Genomic DNA, 24,809 nt, shown 5'->3' on the forward strand with positions numbered 1-24,809 from the left:
CACTACAGTTTGATCATAAACTTCAGAGACAGCCTCTCTACTTGATTTGTATGGCGTAGTTGTTATTGAACTGTAGTGATGTAGTTCCAAGCAGGGACCATTTTGGAAACTTACCTTGCTGGTTTGTTGGAGACAATCTGACAGTTGGCTGCTGAAATGCTGTACATTCCAAAGCTATGTTGTGACACAACAAAGCCCTGAAAATGAACACTGCAAACTTGAAAGCTTTGAAAAAAATGTGATTTTAGTCATTTCTTGCGGTATAAAGGCTGCTGTTTGGCAGCTAACTTCAGAGATGGATGTTGGAGCTTCTTTGAAAGCACAGCAGGGAGAGTTTTAAAAGCAGTCCAGTGCACATAACCTCTTTACCACAAAGCAATATTGTGAGGTTGGCATTCAAAAAGGGCAGCAAAGTGATGCGTTATCTGTCTCAGGTGAGCTTGAGGGCTCTGCATTGTTGATTTTTATAGCATATTGAAATAAACCAGAGGGCAACTCCGTGTCTGAGACGTGAAGCCAATGCAGAAGTGCCTTAAACTTGCATTCTTTCTACCAGCCAGCAGGGGGTGACTCCTCTGGTTGCTAAAAGAAATCTGATTGTATAGAAGTCTATGAGAAAATGAGCCTACTTCTCTCTTGATTTATTACCTCAGTAAACATTGTAAACATGAGTTTATGGTCTCAATCTCTAGTTTCAAGTCTTCTTCAATACAGCATGATGTTCATTTAGTAAATTATGGTCCCATTTAGAGTCAAATAGACCATAAAGCAGGGGATGCTTTAGGGCGGGGTTAGATTGTGATTGACAGGTCCCTAACTAGGAATGCACCCACCTGACTCTTTCAGTCCCAATACCGATACTGATACCTGGGCTTTAGGTATCGGTCGATACTGAGTACCTATCCGATACCAGTACCGCTACATAGAGGTGGTGTTAGGAAGATAAACAGGTCATAATTCTCTCTCCAATATCTTTTTTTATATTGCTGTGAAAACATCTCCTTCTAACTAGGGATGTGCCGACTTTTTCAGTCCTGATACCGATAGTGGTACCTGGGCTTTGAGTATCGGTACCGATCCAATACCAGTTTTTATTCAATAAGCTGTATGCCTCACTGTGTGGAAGAGACCGGGATCATTCTTCTATGTGTAAAGAAACATCAGGGTGGACTTAAACATTGTTTTCTTAACTTTGTAAAAGAAAATGTAACAAATAAATACATAAATATATATTTAATGATATTATTCAAATTAGGGATGCACCGATACCGATACCAGTATCGGGTATTGGGTCCGATACTGTGCTCATGTACTCGTACTCGCAAAATGGCTCTGATACCACTTTACGGTGGTATGCCCGACCCCACTGGGCCAGGATCCCACCTCAGCCGGCGCGCGCCGGCCCTCACTTTCATTGCGCCACGGGGTTTTTCTTGCATTCTCTGACTCGCGCGTGCATTAGACTCCCTGGTCCGTGTTTCGAGACGGGTCGGTTGGGTTGCCGACATCGCCCCAGACCCCTGGCGCCTTTTACGTGGGCCGAGCCCCGATCTGGCGGCACGACGCAGTTGGGGCACACTGATGACAGTCTGCCCCAGTCGACAGTCGTACCGGGAGCAGGGGGCCGTCCCTGGCGGGGAGAGAGGGTGCAGCCAGCCCTTTGTCCACGGTGCGGCGAGGTCCGGGCGGGGGGGCGCTGTAAAGCTGCGGCCGCGAGCCACCTTCGCCCCGAACATTTCCAAGCCGACCTAGAGTCGGTCACGACGCACCGCCTCGTATGCGGGACTCCCCAGCCTGCCGTGTGTCGCTCACACCCTCCAGCTGGCTGTTAACGAGGGTCTTTTGGCACAGAGAAGTACTCGTATCGGTACTCAGTATCGGCGAGTACCCAAATGTAAGTACTTGTACTTGTGCCTGAATAAAAGTGGTATCGGTGCATCCCTAATGTATATAGTATATAAACATATATCACTATCTCGAACACGGCGTTGTCCGGTCTGGGATTTGTTCGTGTTTTCGTCTTTAACTTAACTTTAACCCTTTCACAGTATGTTTTCAATTCATGAAAGTTGATTGTAACATTTTGGTCGCCTGAAAATGTCTTATTCAGCATTCGGTTGCACTTAGCTCCACCCCCTCGTGTCATTTGTGGTTGCAAAAAAACAAGATGGTGACGGCCAAAATGCCCAATTCGAGGCTTCAAAACGGCTATCCACAAACTAATGGATGACATCATGGTGACTACGTCCACTTCTTATATACAAGTCTATGAAATAAACGGAAACCAGTCGCAACCTTGAAGGTACTAAATCAATGGTCGCGCAGAAGCATCCCTAAATGGGGGTTTGCAGAAACCAACGCAGCATGGCAGGCCTCAGTATATGACTGGATGCTCGCCTGAGTCTGCTTTCCTCGACCCCCCCTGGTGCATGCTGAGACAGATTGGCACCACACACACACTGTTGCTACCCCGTATCTCCCTCGGTCTTTACAATTTAAAGAGGTCTAATAAAACATCTCAGCAAAGAGTTATAGTGGTAGAAATGTTCCAGAACTCTAACCATGTTTAGCAAATGATGATAATTACAGGTTGGTTAATGAACTTAATCAAGGCCATAAAATGGCAGCATCAGCACTGCGAAGATCCACCAGCCATCCGCAGAGGCGGCTGGGTGCAAACAGCTGCAGCAGAGAAATACGGGGACATTAAACACCGAAACAGCTTCAGTGTTTCTTCAAAGTCACCGAGGGCCAACTACTTTAAGATGTCATTATTATAACCCTTTCCAAAAGGGTTTCATTTGCAAGTGAGATGCTCACAATTTGGAAAGAAGACAGCTAAAGGCTAGAACAAGAAATAGCTAAAAATAACATTTTATATGCTGAGGTTAAAGAAGGGCAGCTAGTAGTTTTTTTGGAGAAAGGGTAGAATGAAAACCTAGTGCAGTGGTTGTCATCAATCCCTCAATCCACATTTGTATAAAATACAGTTTATTATTCAGGAAGGAGATCAGAGCTCCTCTAAAAATGAAACAACAACAAACAAACCAAACCAGGACAAGCAACTGATAAAAGGAAGACAGAAAAAAAAGGTTGCATGTCTTACAAACTGACCCTATTACTTAAGCAACAGTAGAGGACTAATTTCCAACACTATTCCTGTGCCTCACATTACATTCCATTTGTTTGAAAACTTATTTTAGATGGAGCTTTGGTTCGCACTTTCCCAGTTCTCTAGAAATCTCTGCTTTCAGCCTTGATAAATCACTCTATTCCAGACGCCCTCCATACATTTAGGTTCATAACTTGGACTTCATGAAAAGGCACTTCTGTGTGTTCTCTATTAACTGAAAGGTGCCTAAGAGATCATTGATTTTACATGTGTCTGTTGCTGTTTTTGTGTGCCCTTTTTCGCAGGCAAAATGGGGAAACAGAACAGCAAGCTGACCCCTGAAGTGATGGAGGACCTGGTGAAGAACACAGAGTTTAATGAACACGAGCTGAAGCAGTGGTACAAGGGTTTCCTGAAGGACTGTCCCACCGGCCGCCTCAACCTGGAGGAGTTCCAGCAGCTGTATGTTAAGGTGAGACTCCACTGACTCACTCTCACCTGATGGATTACACACATGCCGTATGCTTTGGCACTAATTCGTGTGGGCTCACCTCACACGCACACAAACTCAGAGCACACGGCACCCAGAGCGTATACCTCTGAGTTAACCTGACAGGAGTTCATTAAAGCAGTAGATGTTTAGCAACTAACAATGGGTTGGATAGAGTACGTTAGAGTTTAGCAGAGGAGAACAGGAGAAAGTGTTCCCAGAACAGAACGCTGCTGAACTCATTATATGTGAGGGATAATGTGCAGCGAGCTGGTCATTGTTGTGAAATAAACCCCTTAAGGGTGATGCTGTCTAAAGGGGTTTATTTCACAGCAATGACCCGCTAGCTGTACATTATCCTGCTTATTACAAGACTACTTACTTAAGAAATCAATAATTTGACACGAAAAGGGTCCGCCAGAGTCCGACATCAGAACTGCGTTCATAGCAGCAGTCTGCTATAAAGAAATAACAGACCGTAGAACGCTGCAATTGACCAATCAGAATAGAGTATTCAACAAAGCCGTGTAATAATAGTTGCTGATCGAATCGATGTGATACGAAAAGCGAAATTTTTTGTGTTGTTTTCATGAAAAGTAGGGCTGCAACTAACAAATATTTCTATAATCGATTAATCTGTCGATTATTACTTTGATAAATTGATTATTAATTGGATAAAAAGAAAAAAGCTAAATTTGATTATTTCTAGCTTTTATTAAAAAAACAACGTATTCCTGGTCTTCTTGTACAGTGTTCTTCTGCTACAATAAAAAATGAAATGAAATAAATGGACATTGGGGATGCAGCTGATCCCTGAGAATAGAAGGGAAATGTAACTAATATATATTTGATCAGATACTGTTCAAGGCTCTGTTGTGAAGAAATGAAGGATTCACTTTAGACTGTCTCTGACTAAATATTCCCAAAACTCCATAATGTTACGTTATACTCCAGTGCCTCTCCACCCTAGTTTGAGCTAATTAGCGTTAGCTAAATCTGCCGCCTCCGGCAGATTTGTGCCCATTTTGGCAGACAAACACACAATTAAAGGTTGATTTCAAAACAAATGTAACAGTCTGTTTAATATGTGTTTTTGTGATGGATCAATGTAGAGTTAGCTTTATCATGTGTTAGATTTATCATGCGTTAGATTTATCATGCGTTAGATTTATCATGCGTTAGATTTATCATGTGTTAGATTTATCATGCGTTAGATTTATCATGCGTTAGATTTGTCATGCGTTAGATTTAAAACAAAATCACAAAACGGAGAGAAAACAGATGAAAGGTATTTCTGTCCGTTATGTTTGTTTTTAAATTACAACCTGTAATCGTGCGTTTGCTTCTACGCTTTTCTCCGCTGTATCGTTAGTCTGCCTCCACCACTTTTCAAATGCTCATTTCCTGTAATTCATCACATAAGCTACACAAGATACCAGCACAGCTGGTATGAGCATAGTACAGCTGGTATCAGAAAAAAATAGTGTTCTTTGAACATTAAAGCATGTAAGCATGTGAATGTAGTAAACCAGGATACTAGGAAATTGTTCAAAATGAGACTATAATAGGAGACTGTGGTAGATTAGTTTAAATCTGAATTAATTTCATTTTTGTTGGCCACTTGGGGATTGTGGAACAAGCTATAAACACAAAATTGACATATTATCACCATATAGTTAGCGTGTCAGTTGTTGATTTACACATCCAGAAGACATGTAGAAATATTAGCATTCATTTTAAAGTCATGTTTCATGGCCCTTGACAAATAAACAGTAACTTCAATATTCACTCTCCTTTTAGCATTGTTTTGGTCTCCACCAACCCCTGAGGAAAATGTCTGGCTCTTTAGCAGCTAAATGCTCCACTATGTTCCCTAGCTAGTTGCTAACTTTGTCTGTCTGCTGTTTTGGTGCCGGGTAGGTAGCGTATAAGAGATGTATCCAACCTTTTTCGCTGAAAATAAACAAGGTTGATGAGCGCGGTGAGAGTGAACCAAAACAGTAAAATTGCAGTTCCGGAAAACCAAAACAATGAGCTAAAAGACGCTAAAACACTGTAGAGCTGAGAGGAAATGTAGAGTTACGTGATAATATAAAAACATTGATTAGTGTAGCTTTAAATTCAGGTTAGAGAGTCATTTGTAATATGTACGGTAGGATTTTAGTGATGGTGTAGCTTAACTGAATGCGGCCAATGGGAGTCTGTAGTAGTATTTATATAGTCATGTAATTGTAGTAGTAACACTATGAGTTGTAGAAGTAATAGCAGAAGATGCAACAGTAGCATTATTAATAGTATCGCAGCATCAGTGTCAATTATTAGCTATTTGTTCATTTAAAAAAAGCCCAACAAAATGCATTCTCAGTGGGTTTTCCCACAATTTATATTAACAGGGTTGGCTGGGATCAAATGGATGTATTCTGAATCACCACAAAGACCACTGAGGGAAATTGCATTCCCATTATAAAACCTGCAAGATTTTAGCAGGCATCCTGCCATGTTCCCATTCGCCACTCCCGTATCTGGGCAGAAAACCAACAGTGATGATTATCTTCTCATGCTAATATGTAGCCCACTGTATCTCATTACCTCCGACAGAGCAGTGTGAACGTATTCCATCATTAATTCATTTAGTCTTATAAAACAGGTAGGAACACTTTCATAGAAACAATGACGATCTGGTAATGAAGGGAGATTGTGATGAAATAGCTCCATAAGTGGCTATGAATTTGGTGAATATACTGTATATTCACTACCACTAGGAGTTTTTCTACTTCTATAACTAATACCACTCTCTGTTGCTAATAATAATGAAAATGCATAAAGAGGGCTTTTTCTTGGCTCAAAATGAGGGAAATCTTATACCTTAGGTGTGACCTCCTGAACCTTTATTTATTTATTTTCAATTGAAACTAACCGTCTGCCTACAGGAAGCCCCGACTGTGACTTTGATACTCTTACATTTGTTTCATTATTAAATGGATATTAAACCTGACCTGGTTGGGTTTTAGGTAAAAGGGGCATGGAATTCAAGCCAGCTACCTTTAAAGGTCACCTATTATACAAAATGCACTTTTCCATGTCTTTTAAACATCAATATCTGTCCCCAGTGAGTATACAGGTCACCATAGTATCATAAAAGATCATCCTCTCTCTTTTTCTCCTGCTCCATCTGTCCGAAAATGGGTGTGGAAAATCGCTGCGCAGCTTTTCCTTACACTGGTGACGTCGGTTGCGAATCACAAGCCATGTAAGGGTTTCCTGGTGGAACAGTTAGAACCTGCAGCTAGCTGACCCCGCCCACAGAGCGTCACTCTCTCCTCTGCATCCTAACTATGAGCAAAGTAGCTCCTACTGTTAGTCTGCAAGAACCAGCAGAACAGGCTTCATGTACTCCCATCATCTAAATATAACATGTTCTTTCACAAAGGCTTTATGTAATTACACTGTTTAAACAGCTGATATTTATATATTATATATATTTGATGTCATGCATGTAGAAGAGTACAGGTAGTAAATAGTGACTGTAAGCAACACAACACATTTCTGTTTCACAGTCAAACTTTATTTGAGTAGACAGATGACAATATTAATTATACACAGCATTTTTAATCCCACCTGTTAGTTAGTTATGTTGACATGGTACAGGAGAAAGTCTTTCAGCTACGGTAAACTACAGTGAGCTAAGCTCCGGTGAGTGTGACGTTAACCGGCCTGTAGTCATGGTAACACAGAGACAGCTCCTACAGTAAATAATATACCATTACTCTGATTATTTAACTGCGTTTATGAGGTGTCTTTTACCAGAAATAATGAACTGACCACTCTTTCACATCTTCTATTTTCCACCCTGATGGTCACTGTGTTTACACACCGTCTCATAGCGGTAGCATGTAGCTACATGCTAACGGGTTAGCTCTTTATCTCCCATCTGCTCACAGCTAATGTTTTCTCCTCCTCTGGGATGATTCTGTCGGTCATTTCTCACAGATGGACCTGTGAAGACAAACATAAAACAGAGTGTATGTTTATGGTTTACAGAGTTGATGCAGAATGTAAACACTGAGCTAACTAACAGAGATATAAATAGCATTATTTAGCGGAGAAAAACCGTCAGGAACACCTGGAGTCTTGACGGCAGATGTTGTTCATTTTTCGCCGATTTCTGATCAGATTCCTCCGGTAACGTGCGCTGGGTGAAGTTTCTGGTTTATATACTTTGAAGTAGTTTAAAAACTCTTCCTAGCTGCTTCTCTCTGTGTTGCTCAGAGAGAGCTGATGCGGGCGAGGTGCTGCACGGAGGGGGAGAGAGTGACGCTGTGTTGATGTTTGATTGACAGGACAGCAAGAAACGCTGACCAATCAGAGCAGAGTGGGAGGAGACAGGCTCTAAATCAGGGTCTCTCAGACAGAGGCTGAATTAGGCTCTGACTCAGGCAGACAGTATGAGAAGAATAAAGGTTTTTTTTAACATTACCCGCGGGATCACCGCGCACCTCAGTGAATAAACAGGCAGACACGGAGCGCTTGTCAGCCAGGAAACGGTCTCTGTGCTCTACTGTCTATGTCGGCGTCTGTGCCGGGGCGGTCTGGGGATCAGTCCAACACAAACACTCTTCGAAATCAGCGTTGCCAGGTCATTTTCCCGGATCTAAAGCCCCGAATGCTTTGAGTGTAGCCCCGACAGAAAACGTAATGCACTTACAAACCTAGTGTTGCATAACATTACGTTAAGGCATCGCACCAAAACCAACTCAAACGATAAACGACTCATTTGACTAGAGGTGAAAAGAGAGAGAACAGAGAGAGACAGACAGCAGCAGTAGATGATGGAGAGGTAAACAGTGCATGCACTCTACAGCATTAACTGGATTTGAAAATTGTGTGTATGTGACTGAAAGGAAACCCTTTTAATATTTCAATAAACTAATATTAATGTACAAAGATGGAAGAAAAAATCTGATCTCTACTTAAGTTAAAGTAGTAATACTACAGTGTCAAATACTAGCTACAAGTAAAAGTCCTACATTCGAAATATTGGGCTACTCAAGTAAAAGTCAATAAGTATTAGCATCAATATATACTTAAAGTACCAAAAGTAAAAGTACTCATTATGCAGAATAATATAGATGATATTAATTAATTATTGATGCATAAATGTGTTCATTACTTTAATGTTGCAGCTGGTAAATGTGGAGGTCATTTTAATGACTTTATATACTGCTGGGTAGTTTAATCTATTATAATACATCATCATTTATTAGTTCATAATATTTTGTATTAATAACTTGTTAAATGTATTAGACTTAGTTGTTTAAGAGAGGGGAAAAAGGCAGTATCAGATCGGCGGATACTCAAGGTTGTGGTATCGGACATTAAAAAGTGTTATCGAGCCATCTCTATTCATTTTGGACACGACAAAAAAATTTTAAATGATTAATTCACAATCATAATAATTTTTTTTTTTTTTTTTCATTCAGCTCCTTTCTAAAAGCTCAGTGGAAGTATTATTTAATCAAAATTATTTGTCTACTTAAAATTCAATAAGACCTTTCAAATCTGATTCATAATACTGTTATGTTCTGGTTTAAACAATAGCGTGGACTCAAATGCAGACACACACACAAGTCCTTTAAAGGTGTAACAAAGATAATTTATTACACTAATCTTAAATGTACAGTGAACAGGGCTGGGGTTCCTGGAGGTCTGAAACGTGGCAGTAATAAAGACAGTACTTAATTCATGGAACGGGGGGCACGGGGAGGGGGTGTCCAGGAATCCTTCCGGAGGAACAGATGAATCCACTTGAGCTCCAAGCGGTAGAATGGCGTCAGAGAGTGAACAGGCTGGTAAGTAACAAAGGCAGGGATCCAGGTCGAGGAGGAGCAGAGGGTAGGAGTGAGCAGGCAGGTTGAAATCAGGAAACAGCAGCAGCTGGTAGGTGAGCAGACCTGAGCAAAGCACGAAAAAACAAGGTAAGTCCAAAAACAAGAGCATGAGCAAAGTCAATAGTAATAATCTAAGAGAGCCTGAATTTGTCTAGTACCACTGAGGGTGACGGAACGATCTGGCGATGAGTGGCAGGAAGACCGGGGTAGATATACTGCAGGTGTGTGTGATGATTGGTTGATTGCTGTCAGCTGCTCCAGCAGTGCCTGCCCAGGAGGAGGGGGAGGAGGAAGGCCACACCTCCCAACACACTGACAGACTAGACAAACAGGGAAAAACACACAGGAGACAAAAGGGCAGGGAAACAGAGGAAACACAAGGAAAACTAGGCTGCCAAGATGATATCATGACAAATACTGTATATCCAATAATACTGCATGTCCCTATTTTATCTTACGTCATCTTGTGTCCTCTTGCACTGTATGGTTTAACTTCCTGAGAGTTCCCATGGAAGAAAGCACTGTGAGTAGAGTAAGAATAGGCATTAATCTTTCATCACTGGTGCCAGGAAATGCCTTCTAACCGGAGGGGGCAGCCGTTACATAAAACACGCCTGGGCACTGAGGTCATGGCTACACTTCCTCTAAATGCCAACGGAGCTCATGCATCAGCTGAGACCAGAAGAGAAAGTAAGAAAATAAATCTTGAAAACATTAGAAATAGAAGGTCTAGCTGCCATCTGACACCACTGGGAATGACATTTTACATTTGGACCAATTTGTCCCATTAAAAACTAAAATTGAAAAGCATCAAAATGTAACCTGGACTCCCGGGAAATAAGATGATAATAGAGGGATGTAAACACAGAAGAAATCAGATAGAACATCAATTAAAATCTCTTTATGACGGCACACGAGCAGCAGAGGCAGGGAAATCTACCACGGCACAAAGGGGGCAACACGGCTCAGATCTAAAGGGGTCTTGTAGGCTTCTGGGTAAATCCTATTATTGATACATCCTATTGTGTCTCCAGGCAACAGTGTAACAGTGATGGGGCTTTATTTAAATCCAGAGAGCTGATAAGTGGGGAAAAAAACGGTCTGCTGCAACCTCACATTACAGTAACGGGACAGATTGTTCCTGTGAAGAGTGACTGTGATGTGTGGCGGGGCGGGGGGGGGTCATATGTTCAGTGGGAGGGAGACGGAGACGGTTTTGTGCCAGTTGAAAGCGAGAAACACAGAGAGGGGCAGAGATGGGAAAAGTAAGCAAGTGAAGGAAAGTGTGTATACATAATTTATTAGTCATTATGTCTGATGGAGTCAGGAGGAAATGTGCGTGAGTATGTGCGTGTGAGAGACAGCGTCCTCGCTGTGCACGCATGCATGAGAGAGGCAGGGTACAACTTACACCTGCGCACCGGGATCTTTATTTTCCGACACGCCCGCGCACGACGTCCCCCCCCCACTTACGCCCCGAGACCTCCCCACACAGATCTGCACCTGCGACAGTCATGCAGAAGCGCCACACCCCCCCCCCCCCCCCCCCCCCCCCCCCCCCACACCCCCCCTGCCAAGGTGCTAAATGCAGTGTTACCTCCACTCGGCTGTCTGCCCGGACTTAACGTACTGTTTTGGCTGGACGTAGACACGCTGTTCTCTCGCTTCTTCTTCTTCTTCTTCTTTCTGTGCTCTGTCTCCCGCTCTTTTAATTCCCTTTACGTTTGTGGAGGTAATTATCTCTTAGGCTGCGAAAAAAGGAGACAGAAGAAGAGAAAGTGATAAAGAGGGAGAGGCATCAAAGAGCAGGAAGAGAGGAAGAAACAGGCGAGGGGGAGAGAAAGCAGGTGTAGCATGTTGGCTGGAAGTAATAGGCCCGTGTATCACGGGCAGCCGGTGATATTCATATTTGATGCTGCGGTGTAGCATATAGTCTATAGTATTTCTTTATCGTTCCTTAAGTGGTGGACACACTGCCCGCATGAGGCTCGCGTGAGTCTCGCGTGGCGGCTTGTTTTTTATTTCGGCGTCCATGTTAACAGGTTAGAGTGGACACACTGCCCGCATGAGACGCGCGTCTATTTTATAGAATAGAAGGCTCGCCTATTTTACATGCGAGCCTCTCGCGTCTCAGCTGCGTGTCCCAGCAGCAACAGACAGTGAAGGTGATCTATTGACAGTGTATGGACATCATATCAGCTATATAATACAGTTTACATGTCTGGACATCTGTAGAATATGTCACAGACAGTGAAAGTGATCTAGTGACTGTATATTAACTTCATACCAGCAAGACTTTACTACAGTTTCCATGTCTAGACATCTGTAGAATATGTCACAGACAGTGAAAGTGATCTATTGACAGTATATGGATATCATATCAGCTACATAATACAGTTTACATGTCTAGACATCTGTAGAATATGTCACAGACAGTGAAGGTGATCTATTGACAGTATATGAACATCATATCAGCTACATAATACAGTTTACATGTCCAGACATCTGTAGAATATGTCACGGACAGTGAAAGTGATCTAGTGACTGTATATTAACTTCATACCAGCAAGACTTTAGGTTCGAGGTTTATCTGTAGAATATGTTACGGAGATGAAAAAAAATAAAGTTAAGTAAAGTTGTTTTTTAATCAACACTTCCTGCTTTCATTTCAAAATAAAAGCCCTAAAGCGGGTTTTCTTTGCACAGAATTCCTTAATTTGTTAACACGAGGCTTTCATTCTGAAATATGTGCCGGACAGTGATGTGGAACAAGCAGTGACTTGGAAAGCATCATAAATGAATACAGTACTGAGTTTTAATTGTGGATTATTACTATTATTTACTAATTACCACACGTTTCTGAACCTTTCTCTGTCTAAAATAAATATAAATGATATTTATCATGAAGCCATTAAAAGGCAAACTCTATGTAGAAAGAAAGGGCTGTCAGCAGCAGCAAAAACACAGCTGACAGGTAGCTGACACGCAGCCGACAGGCAGCTAACTCGCGTCTAGTGTGAACACCCTAGGTGGGCATCACGCAGCCACTACGCGACGCTGCCTTCAGATGAGCCTCATGCGGGCAGTGTGCCCACGTCTTTACAGTTTCATCTGATCAGGGCCGGGGGGTCATGAATTCCTTAGCATATCATTATAAAATAACTTATTAAAAGTAATGAATCACTTTCAAACAGCCAGATTGCTTATATATATATATATATATATATAGTAGTTTAAGAATTACTCTTGATCAATTGCTGGATTCAAAATGGATATATAAATTAAGATTGTAGAATTAGAAGTAGTTTAAATGGTTTCCAGATGATAATAACACAACTTAAATGTCCATCAGTAATGACATTTTCAATTCAAATTAAATAGCTGCTTTAAATGTATATTTTACATTTAAGCAATCAGTAATATCTCACTGTAATATCTCATAGGGTGAATAGATGGATGGATTTAGGTTTTTTCAATCATCTACCAAGTTTTTTATTTTATTTAGGGCTTTCAATCGATCAAAATATTTAATCGTGATTAATCGCATGATTGTCCATAGTTAATCGCAAATTAATCACACATTTTAATCTGTTCAAAATGCACCTTAAATGGAGATCTGTCAAGTATTTAATACTCTTATGAATATGGGAGTGGGCAAATATGCTACTTTATGTAAATATATGTATATATTTATTATTGTAAATCAATGAACAACACAAAACAATGACAGATATTGTCCAGAAACCCTCACAGGTACTGCATTTAGCATCAAACAATATACTCAAATCATAACATGGCAAACTGCAGCCCAACAGGAAACAACAGCTGTCAGTGTGTCAGTGTGCTGACTTGACTATGACTTGCCCCCAAACTGCATGTGATTATCATAAAGTGGGCATGTCTGTAAAGGGGAGACTCGTGGGTACCCATAGAACCCTTTACATTCACTGATCTGGTGGTCAGAGGTCAAGGGACCTCTTTGAAAATGGTCGTGGCAGGTTTTCCTCGCCAAAATGTAGCACATTTGGAGCGTTATTTAACCTCCTTCATGACAAGCTAGTATGACATGGTTGGTACCGATGGATTCATCAGGTTTTTCTAGTTTCATATGATACCAGGATCTTCACTCTAACGCAAGTTGTCTTAATGCGTTAAAGAAATTAGTGCCGTTCAAACAAATTTGCGTTAACGCATTATCTCGTTAACTTTGACAGCTCTGATATATAGTAGTTTAAGACTTACTCTTGATCAATTGCTAGATTCAACATGATGGCTAAATGGATATAGAAATTAAGATTGTAGAATGAGAAGAAGTTGAAATGGTTTCCAGATGATAATAACATGATTTAAATGTCCATCAGTAGTGACATTGTCAATTCAAATTAAATAGCTTATTTAAATGCATATTTTACATTTAAGTAATCAGCAATCTCTCGCTGTGTTGGATAGATTTAGTTTTTTTCTGAATAGAAAAAAAACATCCACCAAGGCTTTTTATTTTATTTTATTTTATTTTATTTTATTTTATTGTATTTTTTTGTATTTTTTTTGTATTTCTTTTTTGTATTTTTATTTTATTTTTTTTATTTGTGTGGGGGAAAAAAATCACATCTTTTGTGAATTATATTTGTTGAGTTATACCCATATACTTTAATGTGTAAAGAGCAAAATTCATCCCCATGTCTTCGCAAAACAGACAGAGGCTTGGGGACATAGGGACTATAGTCAGTCAAAATTGTCATTGTAATAGTTAAAAATAGTATCTGATCTGTTAAAAATCACTTGACACTCTTGTCTGTCTTGTTTTTCAAGCGTCGCTGTTCATAAATCCTGGTCAACCTATTCAGGATCATTAAACTGACCCCCTGCAGGTTTTTGTTTACCAGTGGATCTTCACTTTTAGTGGCATCGCCGATGCCAGACAGCGATGTAAAAATGGAAAAGAGGGTTTCCGTGACAACTCGCACTGAATCGCTCGCATGCCACGGCGTGTGAAATGTCTCATCCCTGACACGTCGGCCGCTCGGGGAGCCGTTTGTAACAGGATAACGACGCTCCCTGAGATGTTAAGGTGATAGATTTTGTCACTGGATTATTTCTTCTTGAGCTTGACGGATGCAGAGACAGCAGCACTCACAGATAGCCATGAACGCAGATACACATAACAGGGATCCATCCACAACATATTATTCATTCTTTCATTTATAACAGGGAAATACTGTTATAAATGCCCCGTTATAAATAACACATGAAATGAGCAGCGATATCGTTGGTCTCCTGCCAGTTGGTGTTGTGTTGTTGTCAGTGTGATGTGGTAGCATCCTAGTAGAATGGACTTCACTCTGCTACACACAGCAACTCTTTGTCTCTTCTACTCATATTACTCTGTTATTGTTTCTATGGAGAAATACAGGAAAGATATATAACAGTTAGATATTACAATGTTGTATTTTGAACATGCAGGTGCTGTCATGGTTTCTGTGGAGGTCTGGAAAGGCATCAAATGTTTAGAAAATGTATTATAATTAGCGATAATAACGAGTTAACGCAAATTCGTTTTAACACCACTAATTTATTTAACGCATTAACACAACTCACTTTTAAAGCTAGAGTGAAAATACTGGTATCATATGAAACTACAAAACTTAAGGAAAAGATCGGTACCAACCATGTCATACTAGCTTGTCACAAAGGAGGCTAAATAATGCTCCAAAGTTACACTACATTTTGGTGAGGAAAAACTGCCACGACCATTTTCAAAGGGGTCCCTTGACCTCTGACCTCCAGATATGTGAATGTAAATGGGTTCTATGGGTACCCACGAGTCTCCCCTTTACAGACATGCCCACTTTATGATAATCACATGCAGTTTGGGGCAAGTCATAGTCAAGTCAGCACTGACAGCTGTTGTTGCCTGTTGGGCTGCAGTTTGCCATGTTATGATTTGAGCATATTGTTTTATGCTAAATGCAGTACCTGTGAGGGTTTCTGGACAATATCTGTCATTGTTTTGTGTTGTTCATTGATTTACAATAATAAATATATACATACATTTGCATAGAGCAAGCATATTTACCCACTCCCATGTTGATAAGAGTATTAAATACTTGACAAATCTCCCTTTACTGTACATTTTGGACAGATTAAAAAAATGTGTGATTAATCGTGATTAACTATTTTATTTGATTGACAGCCCTAATTTTAATCATACCATGGAATTCAGTTGTAATAAGTTAGTAACATTGTACACAAAGTTGGGTGAAAGATATGAAAATATGAACATTTAACTCCTGGTTTGTTGCTTTAGATGAGAAGAAATATGAAGATGGCCTTGCTGTAGATTAGAAGCATTGTTGTGACACTGGCCCACACACACACATACACACACACACACAGATGCTGACCAGAATGTAGATGTATGGATGGATTCCGCTCTGTTGCGTCTCACTTGCATAGCCTCGAGGTTTCTGCTGTTGGAGCGTGTGTGTGTGTGTGTGTGTGTGTGTGTGTGTGTGTGCGTGCGTGCGTGCGTGCGTGCGTGCGTGCGTGCGTGCGTGCGTGCGTGCGTGCGTGCGTGCGTGCGTGCGTGCGTGCGTGCGTGCGTGCACCACTGACCATCCAGCAGCACTGACTGTGAGACTCACCCCAGAGAGACAGACAGACAGATAGGGAGTTAAATGGAGCGACAGACAGACACTGACATCATCTGGCCTAACAGCCTGTTTCTGTGTGGGAACATATGTCCCCTGATCACAGGAGACAAAAGACTGACAGAAAAGATAAAGAAGCCGCGTTAGATTGACATGGAATATTAGTTTGAATTATTTGGAAAATTCTTTTGTAATAGATGTGTCGCACAGTAGAGCTAGACCTCTGCAGTGGTTGCCACATGGAATAGAGATGGCAAAGAAAATTTGGTGAACATGCTTCTATTCACTGACAGTGTTACATATTGACTCAACAACAGTTCAATTCCTTTACAGTGGAATAATAAACTTGTCAGTGCTCTCTGGGGTACAAACTATACGATGGAGACACTGTTTCTGAATTTGCTCAAACATCATTTTGGCATTTCTCTGCTGCAATGTTTTTTTCTTAATCCGGCGCCATGATCCGATTTAAGGATGATTTATAGTTGTATGTAGGCTCTACGCCGTAGCCTAGTGGCTCACACCATTGTCAGCATTTATCCTTGTGCGCTGGTGTGTCTGCGTCGCTCTGCAATTACACCATCAAAACGCTAGCGGCGAGATTGAAGCAAAATATGATTATTAGTTATTAGTTATTTTTATAAAACGGTCGCTATATCCTGACATGAAACAGGTAACCTGAAAAAAATCATATGCCTCTGTGTCCTCCGGTGCTCCTGATGACATCTGCAAGATTTCACAGACCGGAGGAAAACAAGCTGATCTGAGGTCTGCTGTCCAGCTGCTGTCTATGAGAGCCGGCTGTCAATCACTCACCAACTCCGACCAAACGGTCAAACAAGGCAGCGCTGATCAAATATGAATCAATATTCTGTTATGTTAATGCCTATTTCTCTCCTCAGATGTTTTCAGAATCATCTTGTAGTGCACGGTTTAGCTGTAACATGAGAAAGTTTGTGATGCCGCCGCCATTGTGAAATCTGGTGAAGGAACGCCAAGTTCTGGTTACATGACCTCTCTCTCTCTGAAATGACCTGTGATTGGTCAAAGTCTCCCGTCCCAGGCTAGATTTTTTAAAGCCTGTAAACAGAGCCATGAGGAGGAGCAGAGGTCTAGTTTTCTCTCAGAACACTTGAATTACAATATGCTGAAAGATTATTATGGAATTTTTGCCCAATGATGCCAAAAATATTCTGCCTACTGCCACTTTAAGTTTCTCGCCACAAGATTACATTTGAACACGTCACGATAACATTATAATTTACCTGCGCCTAATACTCATATTTACTGAAAAGAGCTTGAACGCATCATGTATTTCAATGCAACCTCCGTACATTAGCTGTTAGCTCCGTTATTTAGCCAAGCAGGACTGTGCTGTTTGCCACCTGCTAACGTCTAACGTTAACTAGCTCTCCTCCTGCTGATTTCAACACAGATTTGTTGTTCACAATGTGGCATTATCAGGGAAATCTTCTACGATCCCCAGGACGCAGGACGCTGTTAATCTCAAGCCCTGACAGTACGCAGAAAAACAAGTACCGTCACGTTTTCAGAATTTAGGCATTGACTCGGTCCTGAAGTATCGGGTCCTCGTGACATCGCTAGTTACATTTCTTGGGAGGTGCACGTCAGGCTACAGCGTAGGCTACACATTACCTGTGATAAGCTTACGCCGTCTGATAGCTTCGGCATGGCCCATGTATCGCTTTGGCTCTACCTGAAATATGTAAAACAAATAGTTCACTAACAAATTTTGTACATTTTGAAATACAGTGTGCTTCGAAATTAATAATTTGTACAACAGAATTTTGCGAAACAATACTTCGTATAATCACACCATAGTGGCCGTTTAACCATATTCCAAATATCAAGGCTACTTATGCAGGCGAGGCCAAATGAGGGCTTTATATAAAGATTCAGATCACAAAATCATGGCAGGTGGTTCCTAGAAGGGATAGGAATCACCAGAGGCCCCACAATACGATATAATATCACAATACTTAAGTCACGATACGATCTAATGTGATTTTAAACATTCGCAATATGTTGAGTATTGCTAAGATCATTTATTACCTTTTCAACTGCAAATGATGCAGTTTGTCAACATCTGTTTTATCTAATTAGATACAGTTTTCACTCTGCTCATCTCAGAGCTTTCATTCACACATCTTGAGGTCAAAGGTCAAGGGACCCCTTTGAAAATGGCCATGCTGGGTTTTCCTCGCTAAAATTTAGCGTAACTTTGGAGTGTCATTTAGCATTCTTCCCAACAAGCTAATATGACATGATTGGTACCGATCTTTTCTTTAAGTTTTGTAGTTTCATATGATACCAGTATCTTCACTTCTTCTTCTCTAGCTGTAAGGCTGAGCCCGCTACAACCTCTTAAAGACAGAATAGCGGTCGGATTGTTAAGAGGTTAATAGGTTATATAATAAAAGATACTTGACGTCCGTGTATCGATACAATATTGCCACGCAAATTTTCGTGATATTATGCTGTATGGATTTTTTTCGAGCTACATTTCAGGGCTGTCTCTGGCTTCTTTCCTCCCGTCTCTCCCTCTCTGCCCACTTCCTCTCTCCCTTCCCTTCCTCCCCGTCCAAGTGGGCTTGTGGCTGCCATACACTAAAAATAGCTTTTGTCATCTCAGAAGCTCTCATGTCCTTCTCCATCGCTGTCACAACACAGGCACACGAACACACAGGGCCGAACGCCGCACACGACGCCTCCCAAAAGGCAAGAGATTCTGTTCGTGTGGTTTAGAAACATCAAACACTTTGTGTTCACTTTGAAAGGACTTTTTTATACGAGTTGCGCCGAATATAGAAACTTTTTGCTCAGAAGATTTGAGTCAGACAAATGGTAATGATCAACTGTGGACAAAATGACTCACTCATTACGTTAGTGACTATAGTTTACAACGTTCACAGAGGGAAGGGAATCTGACGCTGAATAAGCAGACTGCAATTTTCACAAAGACAAACAGTGGTTTTCTACGAACGAAAATTTGGTGTTAATTGTCGAGAGTGTCTGTGTCAGTGTTTGCAGAGATGCATCCGAAATGATCTGTAACGGAGAAAACACACACACATAAATACACTCCGAGAGGCAGGAAGGAAGATAGAACGATGGGCTGCATAGAGACGGAGAGAGGGAAACTAATGGATGGTTGGATTTATCAATTGCTTTTGACCTATCAGCTGCTGTCTGACCACTTTGCAATGTTATACTCCGGACCTTGAAGTTGCAATTGAATTATTCAGCAACTTCCAGCGAGTCTCAGCGCCGCTGCAGAGAGGAGGAAAAGGGAAGTTAGTGAGTGCCTTTAGAGTAAGATAATAGGGTCTGTTCTGGTGGGAAATCATATTCAGATGGAGCCGTGTATAACCATTAGCACTTCCTCTGTGAGAATAAATCACGGTTGAATGGTGAAGGCAACAGGCCACAAAGTTAATAGTCTCACGGTGCTGGTTTAAAATCCTGCGGTGCAGCGGGGGGGTAGTGACAATGACCTTCAACCGGTTAACAAGGGTTCAAGCCACCATGTCAGCAAGCATCCACCCATGAGAGAGACGCTGAATCCCCATCAGTCTGACCTCTGACCGTCATGTGGAGGGAGACAAGCAGGGATATTCCTTACATGAATCTGGTTACATTTAGGGATGCTCATTTTGAAAAATGCTCTTAACCGATAACCGACCCTCGTTAACCCATTATTAACCGACAAGATTTATGCCTCGCGCCAGCTGCAGTGTATGAGCACAACAGACAACTGAGACCTCAGTTCACCGTCGGGGAGCGTTAACTTAGCAGCTACGATGCTGCGTTCACTGTCCCCAGTTCACCGTCCGGGAGCGTTAACTTAGCAGCTACGATGCTGCGTTCACTGTCCCCAGTTCACCGTCCGGGAGCGTTAACTTAGCAGCTACGATGCTGCGTTCACTGTCTCCAGTTCACCGTCCGGGAGCGTTAACTTAGCAGCTACGATGCTGCGTTCACTGTCCCCAGTTCACCGTCCGGGAGCGTTAACTTAGCAGCTACGATGCTGCGTTCACTGTCTCCAGTTTACCGTCCGGGAGCGTTAACTTAGCAGCTACGATGCTGCGTGTAGTGTCGCGGACATGCAGACACTTTCCCAGTAAAAGTCTCCACCACACATTTAGTTTAGTTTAGCAGGTTGTCAGCTGTGTGTCTGCCCGGATTAACGATTGCCCGATAAACAGTGTGTGTATTTGTGCTACGTTAGCAGCTCTAGCATTGCCTGAGGCTTCTTGCTCGCCGCCGCCACACACATACAGTCTGTCAGTGCGGCGTAACTTTAACGAGTGTCCGTGTGTGTGTGTTGGTGGTGAGTGTGAGGTTGTTGGTGGCGTTTCTAGCTGTGATCGTAGGTGTAGCAGTGTGTGTACAGTTTATTTGTCGGTGAATAAATGCTATGAAACTACAACTCCTCCGCTCCGCTCCAGCGAGCCAGAGACCGGAGCCAACTTCCTGTATCCTGCAACTCCGGCTCCGCCTCTTAAGGTGGACTGTTAAAGTGGACCAGCTTTTCTCAATAAAGAGACGAGCCGCTCCTCTGAGCCGCTCAGCTTTTTAATTAATTATAAATATTTCTTTTAACCGTTTTAACCGATAGCGTTAATTGGTTAAAATGCTTAACGTCGGTTAAAGGTTAAACGGTTAATTATGAACATCCCTAGTTACATTCCTATCATGTGTGAATAAAAAGATTACGATTAAAAGAATTAGGCCACGATGTTGTTGTGTATTCAAATGTGCACTCGAGGTCAATTCAGGTCGTCCTGCATTTGCCAGAGTACTCTGTAAATAGAATGGGCGTTGTTAATCAATGGAGTGGCCCTCCTCTTCCCAGCTTGTAGTGCTTTGGAGTAGACCATTATTAGGTTAACAGCCTGGCTTTCCCTCTCTTTCCCTCCTGCTCTCCTTATCATGTGTCTCATTTTTGTTCTCTTGGTTTGTCTCTCTACGTCTTGCCGTTTGTAATCATTCTCCTTCGTTGCTGTCAGCTTTAGATTTGTCTGTTAACTCCTTGTCTCTGAGTCTTTCTCTTTATCTAATATTCTGTTGGATTTTTGATCAAAAGTATGTCCCGCCGCATCGACAGTTACAGGAATAGTTTGACATTTTTGGAAATATGCTTATTCACATTCTTGCAAAGAGTCAAATGAGAATATCAATACCAATCTCATGTCTGTACGCTAAATATGAATCTAAAGCATAGACTGTACATAAGAAGTGGACGTAGTCACCGGGACGTCACTCGTTGGTTTGTGGACTGCCGTTTTGCCTCAAGTTCGGCATTTTGGCAGTCGTCATCTTGTTTTTTGCAACCAGTTTTAGGCGACCCAAAATGTAATAATTAACTTTCATGAAGTGAAAACACACTGTGAAAGGGTTAAAGTTGTAAGACGAAAACACAGACAACTCCCAGACCGGACAACGCCGTGGTAGCAACCTGTCAATCACAAGGTAGCCCCGCCCTAAAGCATCCCCTGCTTCATGGTCTATCTGACTCTAAATGGGACCATCATTTACTAAATGAACATCATGCTGTATTGAAGAAGACTTGAAACTAGAGATTGGGACCATAAACTTATGTTTACAATGTTTACTGAGGTAATAAATCAAGATAGAAGTAGGCTCATTTTCTCATAGACTTCTATACAATCAGAGGAGTCGCCCCCTGCTGGCTGTAAGAAAGAATGCAAGTTTAAGGTACTTCTGCATCGGCTTCACTTTTCAGAACCGGAGGTTGTCCACTGATCTACAGCCAGGAGACAGTTAGCTTAGCTTAGCATAAAGAGTGGAAACAGGGGGAAACAACTAGCCTGGCTCTGTCTTTATGCTAGGCTAAGCTAACTGGCATCGCCTGCTGGTTCGAGGTTCATATGTAGCTCTCTGCAAAAATGAAAATAAGCACATATTTTGAACTGTGGAGCTATCCATTTAAAGGGAATAAGAAATGTCCATCAAAAGCACTAATCAGCTCTTATAACATTTTACTTAGATCCCACCAGCACTCCCTAAGGTATCCTACATCGTTATATCTAGCATCGGGGTCACTCTTATTTTGACTACTTTGTCTCTGTGCTTCTGTCGTTATGATCCTGCCTCATGTTTAAATAATTACAAGTTCAAGTTAAGTTTCAGTTCTCTCTGCATAATCAGTCTCTCTTGCTCTCCCACTCCTAGGCTCGTTCATGTTTTGACACATTCAGAGAGACAGTTGTAAGTCTGAAAAACGCACATATTCCGATTTTTATAAAAACAACACTGCTATCTTTAAATGTGCACAGTATTAACAATACTGACAGTCACAGCAATATACCACTTCTCAAAATAGTTGTCTCCCTCCTGCAGTAAAGTCCAGAGAGTCAGTGCTGAGAGACAGATTTTGTTCTGACATTTGGTTCTTTGCAGTTTTGTCATCTGTCCTCGCTGACCCAGCTGTCCGATCAGCATAACTTAACATGACTTAACCGTCTGACAGATTGAAACTATTCTCAAAACCGAAGGAGCGGAAAACAGGACAGTTCTGGAAGTGAAACAATTAGAGCGATGAAAGCCAAAGGCTTGTTTTGCCACACTATGATACGAACAACATTACAGCCCTCGTCACGGTTCAGACAGTCCCGTGACTGCATCTATATGATCTGAACAGTTAGATAAACGCATTACATTAAAGTTGTGTAAATCCATTTGTGGTTATGTAGAGAGTGTCTCTTAATCAGCAACATCTGAATTGATATTCCCTAAGGGTAAAGCGTGTCAGATAATATGGCTACAAGATTCCCAAATTAAGTTATACAGGGAGCTTGTTTCTCCAAATACAGTTGATCAAAAGCATTTGATTATGGAGGCTAATCTGAACTCAAGTTGTTAATATTATGTACTGCATCAGCCTTGAAATCATTGTTGTTGTTATGCTTTGGCGGGGAAGAATATTTCAGAAGTTATATATATAAACTGGAAAAACCAAGTTTGGAAACTTGTGTTTGATGGATTATTTCTCTGTTGTTACAATGCTAATGGTCATTGTATTTTACATTGTTGGAAAGCCTGTTTATTTACCTTCGCAATGATGTCCAACTTGTAAGGATCATGCATTTGTGGGATGAGCAGCACAGCTGATTATGTGGGTAGCGCCCAAGAAAGATTTGCCAAAATGCTCTGTCAATGGTAAACAGTGTATTCTCCTGTTGGTGTTGACTCTTGTTTTGAGTTGTTTGGTGGATTGGATGATTGAACTCTCTATCAGTAACAAGGAACAAACGAGACATATTGGCAATTTTACACTTTATTCATTGAATACACCGTCAGGAGCCTCAGTAGCGGTGGAAGATCCATACGCAGCCACAACAGCCTGGCACCTCCTCCTCATGCTGGTCACCAACCTGGTCACACGTTGCTGTGGGATGACGTTCCATTCCTCTACCAGGATTCGTTGCAGGTCAGCCAACGAGGTTGTGTTGGTCACTCTAACACGTACAGCACGCCCAAGCTGATCACACAAGTATTGAATTGGGTTGAGGTGTGGACTCTTGGCAGGCCGTTCCATTCTCTGTACTCCCACATTGTGGAGGTAGTCTGTGATAACCCTGGCTCTGTGGGGGTGAGCGTTGTTTCTTGGAGGATGAAGTTAGGTGCCAGATTGTGGAGATATGGGATTGCCACTGGCTGCAGAATCTCATCCTGATATCTCACTGCATTGAGATGGCCTTCAATGATGACAAGCCTTGTTTTGCCAGTGAGGGAGATGCCGCCCCACACCATGACACTGCCCCCACCAAAAGCTGTTACTCCATCGGTTCAACAATCAGCATAGCGTTCTCCGAGTCGTCTCCATACTTTGACCCTGCCATCCAACTTTGGCAGACAGAACCTGGACTCATCACTGAACATGACATTCCCCCACATGTTCAGGTTCCATTGCCTGTGTTGTCGACACCAGCGCAAACGGGCCTGACGGTGAAGGGCAGTCATTGCAGGCTTCCTGGTAGCCTTACGAGAATACACTGTTTACCATTGACGGAGCATTTTGGCAAATTTGTCTTGGGCGCTAACCACATAATCAGCTGTGCTGCTCATCCCACAAATGCATGATCCTTACAAGTTGGACATCATTGTGAAGGTAAATAAACAGGCTTTCCAACGATGTAAAATACAATGACCATTAGCATTGTAACAACAGAGAAATAATCCACCAAACACAAGTGTCCGAACTTTGTTTTTCCAGTATATATATATAAATATATACAGTAGTAGGGGTGGGAATCACCAAAGGCCCAAAGATACAATATTATCACAATACTTAAGTCATGATACAATCTTATTGCGATATGTTGAGTATAAGATATATTGCGATTTATTACCTTTTTTCAACTGCAAATGATGCAGTTTGTCAACATCAGTTTTATCTAATAAGATACAGTTTTTCACTCTCAGTTCATCTCAGAGTTTTCATTCACATATCTTGAGGTCAGAGGTCAAGGGACCTCTTTGAAAGTGACCATGCCAGTTTTTCCTCGCCAAAATGTTGTGTAGCTTTAGAGCGTTATTTAGCATTCATCCCGTCAAGCTAACATGACATAGTTGGCACTGATCGATTCCTTAGTTGTTCTAGTTTCATATGATACCAGTATAGT

General features: G+C 41.6%; 1 protein-coding gene across 1 annotated transcript in view; it reads left to right on the top strand.

Moving 5' to 3' along the window:
- vsnl1a (visinin-like 1a) overlaps positions 1 to 24,809 on the top strand; it is a 58,726-nt gene that overhangs the window by 12,486 nt on the left and 21,431 nt on the right. Inside the window, exon 2 of the mRNA XM_037750318.1 lies at positions 3,418 to 3,584. Within this exon, the coding sequence (XP_037606246.1) occupies positions 3,423 to 3,584 (162 nt within the window). The 5' untranslated portion in view covers positions 3,418 to 3,422. The remainder of the gene's footprint in view (positions 1 to 3,417; positions 3,585 to 24,809) is intronic.

This window comes from Sebastes umbrosus, chromosome 18 (assembly GCF_015220745.1).
Source record: "Sebastes umbrosus isolate fSebUmb1 chromosome 18, fSebUmb1.pri, whole genome shotgun sequence".
Classification (NCBI taxonomy): Eukaryota; Metazoa; Chordata; class Actinopteri; order Perciformes; family Sebastidae; genus Sebastes; species Sebastes umbrosus.